Source organism: Monodelphis domestica, chromosome 4, assembly GCF_027887165.1.
Source record: "Monodelphis domestica isolate mMonDom1 chromosome 4, mMonDom1.pri, whole genome shotgun sequence".
Classification (NCBI taxonomy): domain Eukaryota; kingdom Metazoa; phylum Chordata; class Mammalia; order Didelphimorphia; family Didelphidae; genus Monodelphis; species Monodelphis domestica.
The window spans coordinates 87810893-87823292 of NC_077230.1; the positions used below are offsets into that span (position 1 = coordinate 87810893).

Below are 12400 nucleotides of genomic sequence, written 5' to 3' on the forward strand. Positions count from 1 at the left end.
GATGTTCCTTCACCTGCCCAACATCTAGTTGTTTTTTTTTTTAAGCCTAACTTCTTTCACAGTGTCCATTCCAAGGCAGAAGAGTGGTCAGGGCTAGGCAATGGGGCTTAAGGGGCTTGTCCAGGGTCACGTGGCTGGGAGGTGTCCCAGACCGGACTTGAACCCAGAACTCCCGTCTGTAGAACTGGCTCTCCAACCTCGGAGCCACCCAGCTGCCCCCACCCCCCACCCCCATATTGACCCTTCTTTCCTTTCTCCATACTCTATTGCTTGGACATTTCATCCATTCTCATGGCTTCCATTTTTACCAAATTGGTATTCCCCAAGCCTGTGTGACACATGGAGAAAGAAAAATTCAGTGGCCAAAGGGCTGGGGAAGGCCGTGAGGGGAATGAAAAGTACAGAGTCCCGGAGGGCTGTGCGGCGCTGGGCAAGTCACTTAGTGCGGGTTGCCCTCCGAGTCCCTCCCTCTCGGGATTCTTCATCAATGAGATCCTATTTACAAGGCCTTAGCACGGCGCCTCGCTTAATAAAGGTTTGTACCTTCCCCTCCTTGCCGGTAGAGGGCACCCTGGCTGGTACACAGTAGGAGTTTACTACAGTTTTGCCCCGCCTTCCCCAGCTAAAAGCTCGGGGTAAGACCCGGAGTGCGGATGACGCCGGGGCGGAACAGGAGGCGGCACTCACACGTTAGTGGTGAAGACTCCGTAGACCAGATCCTGCTCCGGGAGGTGGAAGGCGCTCTGGAGCTCGTTGTAGTAAAAGGGGATCTCCCCTGGGCGGGAGCAGTTCAGTCGCGCCTTCATGAACGTGGTCCACGTGTCCTCCAGCAGGAAGCGCCCGCCCACGTCGTTCTTGCACACGCGAGCCACCCGGGAGTAGACGGTGCGCCCGCAATCGTGCTCCACCGCGTTCTCGCGCAGGAAGAAGTAGGCGAACAGCCCAATGTCGTAGGCAGCCACGAAGTTGGGCTCTGGAGAAAGAGCAGCGGGGAAGGGAAGAGGGCACACAGGTCATGGGACTACCCAGTCTCCTGGGCCTGCAGCTACAAGGGACCTCCCGGCCCACACACTCCTTTTACTGAGGAGGCTTAACGTCTCTGTCATCGATCCTACGGGCAGTCGTCACCATCATTGTCAGGATTGGAATCTAGGCCCTCATCCATCTTCACTATTCCCTCCAGTGTACCATATGCATTTGTTTCAGTCCTTACCCTTAAATCCAAGGCAGAAGGGCTAGACAATGGAGTCACACAGCTAGAAAGTGTCTGAGGGCAGATTGGAACCCAGGACCTCCCATCTCCAGGCCTGACTCTCACTGAGCCACTTTGCTGTCCTGCTAGACTTCCATGGGAGAGAAATCTTGCCACTATCCCAAGCAGCTTCCTCCCCCAAAATTCTATGTTGGGAGCCATCAAGATTCCCAAACTCTGACTGCCAACAACATGCAGTGAGCCCCACAGATGGGTTAGGTAGGAGAGGAAAAATGGGGAGAAGGAACCCTCTCAAAACTCCCTTTTACAGTACCTAGCACAGTGTGGAATACAGTAAGTGCTTAATAAATGCTTGTTTATATCATAATGATGATTAGTGGGAAAGACAGCTACTCTGATCACTACCATGATGCATAATAATGCCAAAGGACCATTCATTGGATGCTATCCACCCCCAAAGAGAGAACTGAGGAACTGAGTGCAGATTGGAACGTTTTGTTTTCACTTTTTAACTTCTCTTGCCTTTTTAAAAAAAATGTGGAAATGTTTGCCATGACTTCACATGTATAATTAAAAGCATATTGCTTGAGAGCACTTGGGTGGCACAGCAGATTGAGAGCCAGGCCTGGAGAAGGGAGGTCCTAGGTTCAAGTCTAGTCTTGGACACTTCCTGGGAAAGTCACTTAACTCCCATTGCCTAGCCCTTATTGCTCTTCTGCCTTGGAGCCAATACACAGCATTGATTCTAAGAGAGAAGGTAAGAGTTTAAAGAAAAGTCCTATTGCTTGCCTTCTCAATGGACAGGAGAGGGGCTGGAAAGGAGGGTGGGTATTTGGAACTCAACTTTTAAAAAATGCATGTTAAAATATGTTTAAAAAATGTTAACAAAACAAAAAAATTAAAAATAAATGCTTATTTACTTTATTGATTCACACTGGTATCTTTCTTTTCTTTTTTAAAATTTTTTAAATTTTAATTTTTTTTAAACCCTTCCGTTCCGACTTGGAGTCAATACTGTGTATTGGCTCCAAGGCAGAAGAGTGGTAAGGGCTAGGCAATGGGGGTCAAGTGACTCGCCCAGGGTCACACAGCTGGGAAGTGTCTGAGGTCATGTTTGAACCTAGGACCTCCCATCTCTAGGCCTAACTCTCAATCCACTGAGCTACCCAGCTGCCCCCTCTTTCTTTTTTTTAAACTAAATTTTATTTTGTTTTTTCCTTCAACTACATGTAAAAGCCGTTTCCAACATTTTCCAAAGAATATTGAGTATTGAATTCTTTCCCTCCCTCCTTCCCCCTCATCCCCCATAGACCTTAAACATTAGTATCTTTCTGAAAAAGATCTCTCTGAATCTTTTCCCTAAAATCTTTGAATATTGCTTCCCCCCCCCCCCCTTCTTTATCTGCTTTCTAACCTGGCCAACATTCCAGATGCTGAGCTCAAGGCCAGGATTCTTGTGTCCTTAGTACCACCCCTAATATGCATCAATCCCATAGCTGCCCATCTGAATATCAGTTGTGTTTTTTTGTTGTGGGTTTAAAAAAAATCTTTGAATGTACAGTCCTGAAATATACAGGAAGGACCAGAAAAGAGAGTGGTGCCCCCACGATCTGGGGCTGGGGACTGTGTGTACCATTGAGCCACTTGGAGTTATACTGAGCAGTTCGAAGAGGGGGGCCGCTGCCCAGGCTCCGGTAGATGGCAGGGTCTCGGCCGGAGAAGTCGATGACAGTGGCAGCATACAGTTCACCCTGTTCCGAGATCACTGCTGTGGAGTTGTGTCGGGGGTCATAGGGACATCGGGCCACACCATTGATCTTTTCAATTGTCCGGCTGAGGTTCCCTGCCTGAGAAGGAAATAAGAGTAGAAAGAAGAGACAGACAGAGAGTGCAAGAGAAAGAGGGAGAGAGCCAAGGAGAGGGAGAGAAAGAGAAAGGGAGATGGGGGAGAGAGGGTGAAAGAGAGGAGAGGGAGAGAGGAGAGAGGTGGGGAGGGAGAGAAGGTAAATAATGCTAGAGAAGAACACAGGGTACTAGGGGAGGGAGAATACACACGTATAGAGTGAGGGTTTACCTCTGGGTCAGGGCTGGTGGTTGTGAGTCCTGGTTCTGGGGCTGTGTCTTTTCTTTCCCCCTTAGTTTGATAACTTTCCTCTGACCCTGGACTCCAGGTCCTTGTTTGTTTCTTCCTTCCCATATTTTTTCCTCTAAGTTCTATGCTAACTTTTGTAGTTCACAACTCAGGAGGACACTGGTTTCTGCTAGCTCCAGCCATCAGAGTGGAAGGATGACCCTAGTTTGTGGCTCTCCCCAACCAAGAACCCAGCATGTGGATTCAGACCCAGGATATACCTCACTTATCCACACTCTTGCCTTGAAGACCCCTCACCTGTCTGCTGGAGCACACTGGAGAGAAGGCATTGGTGCCACACGTGAAAACCTTCCTGCCAGACACAATCAAGACCCGAACATAGTTCTGACACTCCTCCTGGGGTAGAAAGGTGAGGAAAAAACCCATCAAGCAGTCAATCAATCCATAACCATTTATATGTAGGGCACTCTACAAGGAGCTAGGGATACTACAAAATCCCTGCCCATCTCATCTGGGTATGGAGGTTCAGCGGTGGGCATAGTTCTTTAATTCACAGATCACTGTGCGTCTCAGAGATATATATTTTTAAGCCCTTACCTTCCATTTTGGAATCAATAGGGTATAGTGGTTCCAAAGCAGAAGAGTAGAAGGCAATGAAGGTTAAGTGACTTGCCCAGGGGCACACAGCTGGGAAGTGTCTGAACCCAGGACCTCCCATCTCTGGACCTAGCTCTTAATCCACTGAGCTACCCAACTGCCCCCTCTCAGAAAGATTTAACAATACAGCACTAAGTAGCACCTTGGATTTTCTGTCTCATTTATCAGTCTTCCTCTCAGGGATTGACATACCCTTACTTTGAGCACCCACTAACAATCCCTCCCAGCCCCTGCCTAGGGCTAGGCCTGGTCACATACTTCAGTCTTTCCTTTGCTTTGGCAGGACTTTCGTGTTTCCTCATTGGAGCTCCACTCTGTAGCCTGTAGAAGGAATAGAAAGGCATCACCGTGGTAAGTCCAAAAATAGTCTTGGAAGGAGAGGGAAGTCAGGAATCTGATGCTACTGGGCATCCCTCTTCCCTATCACTAGTCACCACATTTGTAAGAATACTAAGTGAGGTTGGAAACACTCATCCCCTGGAAACTTTAAAGGCAGAGAAAGTCAATGGATAAAAATCTGGTCAAAAGATATGAATAGGAGAAATGCAAATAGTCAACAACCACATGAAAGACAGAACAATAATAGCTGGCATTTAGACAATGCATTAAAGTTTGCAAAGCTCTTTACCTATGTCCTCTTCCTGGATCTTCATGCTGATTCTGTGATGTAGGTGCTATTATTATCCCTTTTTGACAGAAGGGGAAACTAAGCCTGAGAGAGGCTAAATGCTTATCTAGTGTGACAAAATTAGAAAGAGTCTGAGATAAAATTTCAACTTAGTTTTTCTTGAATTGAAACTATTCAGGTTTCATCTCACATCCAGAAAACTGGCAAAGAAGATTTTTTTAAATCAAGAGATAATGTTAGAGGGGTTGTGGGAAGATTGGTAGACTAATGTAATGTTGGTGGAGCTGTGAACTAGGCCAATCATTCAGGAAATCAATTTGGAATTATTTGAGCAAAGTCACAAAACTTCTCATACCCTATGATCCAGAGATCCCAGGGCACATTTGGGCATAGACCTATACCCAAGGATGTCAGGGACAGAGAGAAGGGTCTTATGTCTAACAAAATATTCGTAGCAGCCCCTTTCATGGAAGCAAAAACAAAAACTGGAAAAAATAAGGTGTCTGTCTACTGAAGAACGATTGAACAAATTGTGGCAGGTAAACATAATAGAATATTATTGTGCCATAGAAAATCCCAATAATAGGAATTCAAAGCAACACGGGAAGAATTGAATAAAGTGATGCTGAAAAAAAGAGGCAAACCAAACTGGCCAACATGCACAACAGGTAGGACATAGAAGGAAGGTGAGAAGAATAAGCCTGCACTCCGGAAGCAGCAGCAGGCCTGAAATGCCCCAGAAGCAGAACCTCTGCGGGATGCTTGCAGTAGAGAAGCTCGCAGTGTTCCCATAATTGTCATGTTTTGGATGAAGATACATTTTTTAAAAACTCTGTTAATGGGTACTTTGAACTGGAACTAGGGCAAGGCTAAAGACAAGCTTCAGTTCAATTAAGGTTCTGTGTGATGATGGAAAAATTAAGTGAAAAGGCCAATATATTTCCCCAGCACTTTTCTTTAAAAAAAAAAAGAAAGAAACTTCTTTAAAAAACAATTTGTTGTTTTATTGCTTAAATCAAATTGTTTAATAGGAATTATACTTTTTTTAATAAAAGGAAATGGGGGAAATAGATGTTAATCTCTCATTTCTGTGACAATCTCTGGGTGAGCCTTTGGCTGGCTGAGATCACAGGAGTTGTATTTTTTCCCAGTTTAGGGGAAATAAAAGAAGTTACTGTGAAATCCAGGACTGAAAATTAGGGGGTTCTTTTCTCACAGGGAAATGGCGAAAAAAAATTATGGTATCTGAATGTAATAAAACATTATCGTGCCATAAGAAACAATGAAATGGAGTTTCATAGGAAGCTGGGAAGACCTTTATATACTGATGCAGGATGAAGTGATCAGAACCAAGAGAACAATTTCTATGATAATACTGTTATAGAGAAAAACAAAATAACATAATCAAAGTCTAAAAAATGGCAACAAGACCATCAGCTCCTCATGAGGAAGAGCCCCAGTGACACTTTCTCAGGCATCTTCCAGAGCGCCCCACAGGAGGTTGGACTTTCTGGAAGGCTCAGGAAATAACCACTGATTGCTGGGGAGTCATCCCCAAGGACTGGGACAGATACAAGCTGGAGCCATTAGAGCCGAGGGCTGGCCATCAGGAGAGGCACATGGAGGGAGCCCTTTGAAGGAAGTAATGGAACATTCTGGCACAAGAAAATGTCCCTGGCCTTCTCAGGCATCTGCAAGGAGAGAAGGAAGGCAGCGTGTGGGACATAGGGAATAGTTGGATTTCCGCATAATTGATTTTCTTTGGAATCCTATGGATCACGCGTTTTAAAACATTTTTCTGTAAACGGGTCCATAGGTTTTGCCATTGTGGCAAAAAAGGTCCACAGCACACACAAAATGCCGTGAACGTTCTCTGGGGGCCCTGCAAGTTCTCCACTCTATGAGTAGAGACCCTGGGAGCTGTGGGGACCCTGGCCACTTCATCAGTAGGGTGCGAGGGCAGTGCCTGCTCTGTGTGTGTCAGCGGTCAGCCTGGGAGAGGGCACGCTCACCGGACGCAGGGCCCCTGCATGCCCATCCCCTCTGATGGAACGGATAACCCTAACACTGTTCATCTCCCCTTCTGCTGAAGGACAGCCCCTGTAGTGTGTCAGTGTTCGGCCCTTCCCAACTCTGCATGACCCCATTTGGGGTTTTCTTGGCAAAGATACTGGAGTGGTTGGCCATTGCCTTCTCCGGCTCATTTTACGGATGAGGAAACTGAGGCAAACGGGGTTGCTTGCCTTGCCCAGGGTCACCCAGCTAGTGAGTGTCTGAGGCCAATGGAAGCCAGGATCTCCTGTCTCTAGGCTGAGCCACTCAGCTGCCCCAGCTAGTATCTACTTTGATTTATTTTTCCATGAAAAAGGCAGTGCATAGGGAAAGGATAGGGCTGTCTGCAGAGCCCAGAGGACCTGACACAGAATGGGTGAGTGAGGGTGGGCAGGGAGAGACTTTCTGGTGCTTCAGGCAACCCTTTAAGATTATGAATTACAGAGAAGGCACTGACGCTGATGGGCATTAGCAGAAGGGGTTCCCTTATCTGAGTGTTCCCTAAAACAAAGAAAGGGGGTGCAAAAATGTGACTTCAAGAAAAGAGATAAGTCTAGTCCCATCTCCTGTTGTCTGTGTACAGATTGTTTCCCTCCGGCCCCTCGTAGAAATGGAAGCTCCTTGATAGCAGAGACTATTTAATTTTTGCCTTTGTATCCCTATCACCCAGCACATTCCTAGTGTCAGAGGAAACATTTAAATGCTTAGCAGCAAGGTGGCTCAGTGGATAGGGAGCCAGGCCTAGAGATGGGAGGTCCTGGGTTCAAATTTGACCCCAGGTACTTCCTGGCTGTGGGACCCCTCCCTTCCCCAGGCTAGTCCTCACTGCTCTTTTGCCTTTGTAAAAATTGGAAAAAATTGTTTCTACATGTAATTTAAAAAATAAGATTTAAAAAATTAATTAGGATACTAAGAAGGCAAGGGTTCCAAAAAGAAAAGAAATCAACTAGATCAACTACTTCATTTTACAAATGAGGAAGGACCTTGCCCAAAGTCAAACCAATAATTAAGAAGCAGGGCTAGAATCTGAACTCAATCCCCATAACTCCAAATTCAACATCCTTTCTACAATGCTATGTTCCTTAGTTAATGATCTCGAATATCTTTTCCATTGCTAAATATCATGATTATATTCCCACTCAGAAGCAGTGAAATGATGAGATAACATCCCATGCAATATAATTCCCCACTCTTGCTTAAGGTTTCAGTCCCATCTGTGCAAAATGCTCTAAAGTAGAGAGGTGTTATCACAACTTCCCTCCTGCACACTTGAGAAATGGGGGGTGAGTTTGGAGAAATGAATCACAGAACTGCAGATGGAGGTGGAAGGGACCTCAGTGGCCAAACCACAGACAAAAGGGATCTCTACCATGACGTATTGACAAGTGACATTCCCAGAGACTTCCATCCAAGGAGAAAGAACCCATCACCTCTTCAGGAAGTGGTTCTACTTTTGGACAGCTCCAATTGTTAGGAAGTCTTTCCTGACGTCATGGCTAAATTGGCCTCTGAACCCTCCAATGATAGCTCCTTTTACCCTTTGGGGCCAAAGAGAAAAAAATCCCATCTCCAATTAAGAAGTCCCTCCTCTAATTTCCCCCGACACAAGCCTCAGGTTTCTCTTCTATAGGCTACTTATTGGAATAAAATAAAGATCAAGTTTAAAGAAACAAACAAATTTAATCCTCATTACAACCTTGGTAGATAGGTAATATTAATGTCAGGAGCAGCTAGAGGGCACTGTGGAGAGAGCACTGGGTCTAGAGTCAGGAAAACTTGAGTTCAGATTTGACTAGCCACTTACTAACTGTGTGACCCTGGGTGATTCACTTAACCTCTATTTGCCTCCGTTTCCTGATCTGAAAAATGGGGATAATCACAACACCTACCTTCGAAAGTTGTCACGAGGATCAAAGGAAATAATAATTATAAAGCACTTACACCCAGTAAGTGCTATGTAAATGTTAGCTTTTATTGTTGTTATTGTATTATCTTCCCCATATTTAGTAGATGAGAAAATTGAAGTAGACAGAAGTTAAATGACTTGCTCATTTATGTGTGAGGTTCACACAGCTAATAAGGATTTGAACAATCTTTCTGATTCCGGGTCCAAAGCCCTATCCATTGTGCCATCTATAGACTCAAAGTAATACAACTCAGCTTCAGCAGATTGTTTTGTTGTCCGTTGTTTCAGTCATGTCTTACTCTTCTTGACCCCACTTGGGTTGTTCTTGGCAAAGATACTGGAGTGGTGTGCCATTTCCTTCTTCCTTTCCTTTTACAGAAGAGGAAACCGAGGCCAACAGGGTGAAGTAACTTGTTCAGGGTCGTATATTCTAAGTAACAGGGTCACCTAGTAAGTTTCTGAAGCCAGATGAATTCAGGAAGAGAAGTTTTCCTGACTCTAGCCCCAGCACTTGATCCATTGTACCATGTAGCTTTCCCCAGGCATATTGTAGGAAACAGTGTAAGACCAAAAAGATATTATTCCCATTTTTCAAACCAATGAACGAGGGAGTATTTATTAAACATCTATTATGTGGTACGAACAGGATTTAAATACAATCACAGGACCATATATTTGGAATTGGAAGGGACCTTAGAGGCCTATGAGTCTAACCACCTAATTTTTTAGCTGGAGAAACTGAGACTGGAAGAGGTTAGGTGCTTTCCCCAGGGTGAATGAGGAAGAATTTGGATCCAGGTCTTATACACCTCAGAACCCAGTGCTCTATCCACCTGTCTAACCATTCCATAAATGTTGAAACTAATGTCTAGAAAAGCAAAATGACTGTCACCTAGTTAGGGAAAGAAGCCAGCATTCTCCCTTCAATCTCAGATCTCCTGGATGTCCCACCCTGTTTCTCCTGCTCTCATCATTGACCCTGTAAGCAGAGAGATCACACAGATTGTTGTGGGAAGTACTGAGAGATTGGGCTAAGACACAGGAACGTACCTGAAGGAGAGAGATGTTGGTAAGGCTGAGTCTGAAGAGATAGTTCCTGTGGAAATAAGAGAAGCAGAAATCAGAAGTCAAACTTGTAGGAAAAAAAATCTTAAAGAATGACCTACCTACAGCTGACAGTTCTGCTGCAGGCACACAACCAGCTAACCCTCGAGGGTTATTTTATATTTTATAATATATGCTTTATAGAACATATTTTCTATTCTATTATGTATTTTGTAATATACACATTGCATTTCAAGCTTATTTTAAAAATACATGCCCAATATTCATTGTCCTGGAAAGGACCTAGAAAGGTGAAACTGGTTCTCCCCCTGCTCTAGACAGGATGAGCCATTTCCAGTAGCCCCTGGTACTTAGAGGAGGGTCTCTTCTGGTTCAAAGGGTTAAACCTGGCTGGAAGAGGAGAATCCTTAAGCAATGGTAGAAAGAAGGGTAAGGTTCATAGGAACACAGAGGAGTCCAAAACCTCCTTGGTTCACAGAATAATAGAGGACCGGGATTCAGAGAGGTCATTTCATCCAGCCTCCTGCCACCAGGATGGTGCAGAGGCACAGAAGCTGCTAGGAGGCTGAAAGGGTTGGGAAGGAAAGAGCCCCAGGCTCCTCTTTCTTTCCATGCCTCTCCCATGAAGGAGATTTCCAAGGAAGTCAATTCAGACCCCCTCCCTGTCCTCTATCACTCTGTGGCAGTGACAGAAGGAAGCAATGTCACCTTTAATCTCTATGTTGTGAGCTGGTGATGCTACATGATCAATAAACTACGAAGGCTGAGCAGAGGGGAATAAGGCTTAATTAGAGGATGGGCCTCACCGTCCCAGCCCAGCTCCCAAGAGGCAAATATTCTGCTCTGGTGGAGCCTAAGGTGTCTTTCTTGGGCAGCGGTCTGGGACCAAGGCCATTCATAACCCAAGCACCACATAAAGGGGAAAAAGTGAGGGATTGGGTCAGGAGCAAGATGTAACCAACAATTCTGGTAACCAGAGCAAGCAGCACAAAAGACTCCTTCAAATTAATATTTCAGGGTACAGAGAGATGGCTCAGTGGATTCAGAGCCAGGCCTAAGGAGGTTCAAAGTTGGCCTCAATCACTTCCTAACTGTGTGACCCTGGGCAAGTCACTTAACCCTGCCTAACCCTTACCAATAGGTTACTTACATGACCAATACACAGTATTGATTCAAAGATGGAAGGCAAGGGTTTAAAAAAAATAATATTTCAATGCAAATTCAGGTAGGGGATGAGAGCACCTGGGTGAGAGGGCAGGCAAGAAGGGAGTGAGAAAGTGTAATAACTGGTAGTTTCTCATTTAAACTCTTTATTCACCCTGAACAGGTGCTAAACTCGGGTATTTCTCCCTCCTGAAGGGACGTCAGTACCCTCTAAATGTTGGTTCCTGGGGCAAAGCTCCAGCTACTCTACTCTTCTGGTTCTGTTGGAGAATTCTTGTGGGAACATGAAGAGTGGAAGGGAGTGAGGAATGCTGGCAAAGGCAGGAAAATGGTTTAAGGACCCTATTAATTCTGCCAGAGGGACCCAGGAGGTCAGATCTGCTTGAAATCCCACCCGTTAGAGAAACTGCACATGCAGTTTATCAAAAACAAGCACAATGGGCTTTCTTTACTTTGGAATCGAAGGAAGCACCACATGCAATGGTCTCCAATACTTAATAATCATTTAACAACTTTGATCCTCAGTTTCTTCATGAAGGAAATGATATACCAATAAAGATGGTAATAGTTGCATTACCTAAGCCCTGCATTACTTATTACTCTATAGCTGTGCTGGTGAACCAAAGGCAGAGTGCTGGAGCATGGTGGATGGGGGCTGCTCCATTCCCCTTCTCCATGCACCTGAGAACATTTCTCCCATGACCTGTCCCTCTGCCCAACAGCTAATGGGAGTGCTTCCTGCCTCCCCTGTCTGGGGTAAGGTGGAGGTGGGCTCACATGAGGCAGGCATGAGGATTGTAGTTTGGGCACTCAGTCTCTAAAAGGTTCACTATCACTGCTCTATAGGGTAAAAATAGAGGAAGATATTTTATAAGCTTTATTATCTTGCTTTGGGAGTCAGGGAAGGGCGAGGTGGGTTACTTGGTAAAATTGTCCCTTCCTGCTTCCTAGTTTTCCCTCCTCTCTTACCTCCTGAAGCCCTTATCCTCTTCTCTCAAGTATTTGGTCATTTTTGTGTTGCCTTCTAGCTACCCAAAGCCCAGGCCTGCTTCTTCCCACACAGTATATTGCTTTTTTTTTTAAACCCTTATTTTCCATTTTAGAATCAATACAATTGGTTCCAAGGCAGAAGAGCAGTAAGGCCTAGGCAAATGGGAGTTAAGTGACTTGTCTAGGATTATACACCTAGGAAGTATCTGAAGGCAGATTTGAACCCAAGACCTCCTGACTCTTGACCTGGCTCACTATCCACTGAGCCACCTTTCTGCCCCAGTGTATATATTTTTTTAAACCCTTACCTTCCGACTTGGAGTTAATACTATGTATTGGCTACAAGGCAGAAGAGTGGTAAGGGCTAAGCAATGGGGGTTAAGTGACTTGCCCAGGGTCACACAGCTGGGAAGTGTCTCATGCCAGATTTGAACCTAGGACTTCCCATCTCTAGGCCTGGCTCTCAATCCACTGAGCCACTCAGCTGCCCCCTCCCCCAGTGAATCATTTTAAAACTACTTTTCCTCCTGCCCCACCTTTTCCCCATTCAAAACTCAAAAACTTCAGTCCTTGACTAGAGGTCTAGTAGAAAGCAATATGTTTAAATTAATTCATACTAAGATATTAAGGACT

The 12400-nt window shown here is 45.1% G+C and overlaps 1 protein-coding gene across 8 annotated transcripts in view; it reads right to left on the reverse strand.

Annotated features, from left to right (window-relative positions):
- Window positions 1-12400, reverse strand: part of SEMA5B (semaphorin 5B) — a 206703-nt gene that overhangs the window by 38579 nt on the left and 155724 nt on the right. For all 8 annotated transcript variants that reach the window (XM_056793543.1, XM_056793538.1, XM_056793540.1 and 5 more), the window contains 5 exons: window positions 9599-9644; window positions 4221-4283; window positions 3603-3701; window positions 2847-3060; window positions 688-973 (listed from right to left, as the gene is read on the reverse strand). In XM_056793543.1, coding sequence (XP_056649521.1) covers window positions 688-973; window positions 2847-3060; window positions 3603-3701; window positions 4221-4283; window positions 9599-9644 — 708 coding nt within the window. The remainder of the gene's footprint in view (window positions 1-687; window positions 974-2846; window positions 3061-3602; window positions 3702-4220; window positions 4284-9598; window positions 9645-12400) is intronic.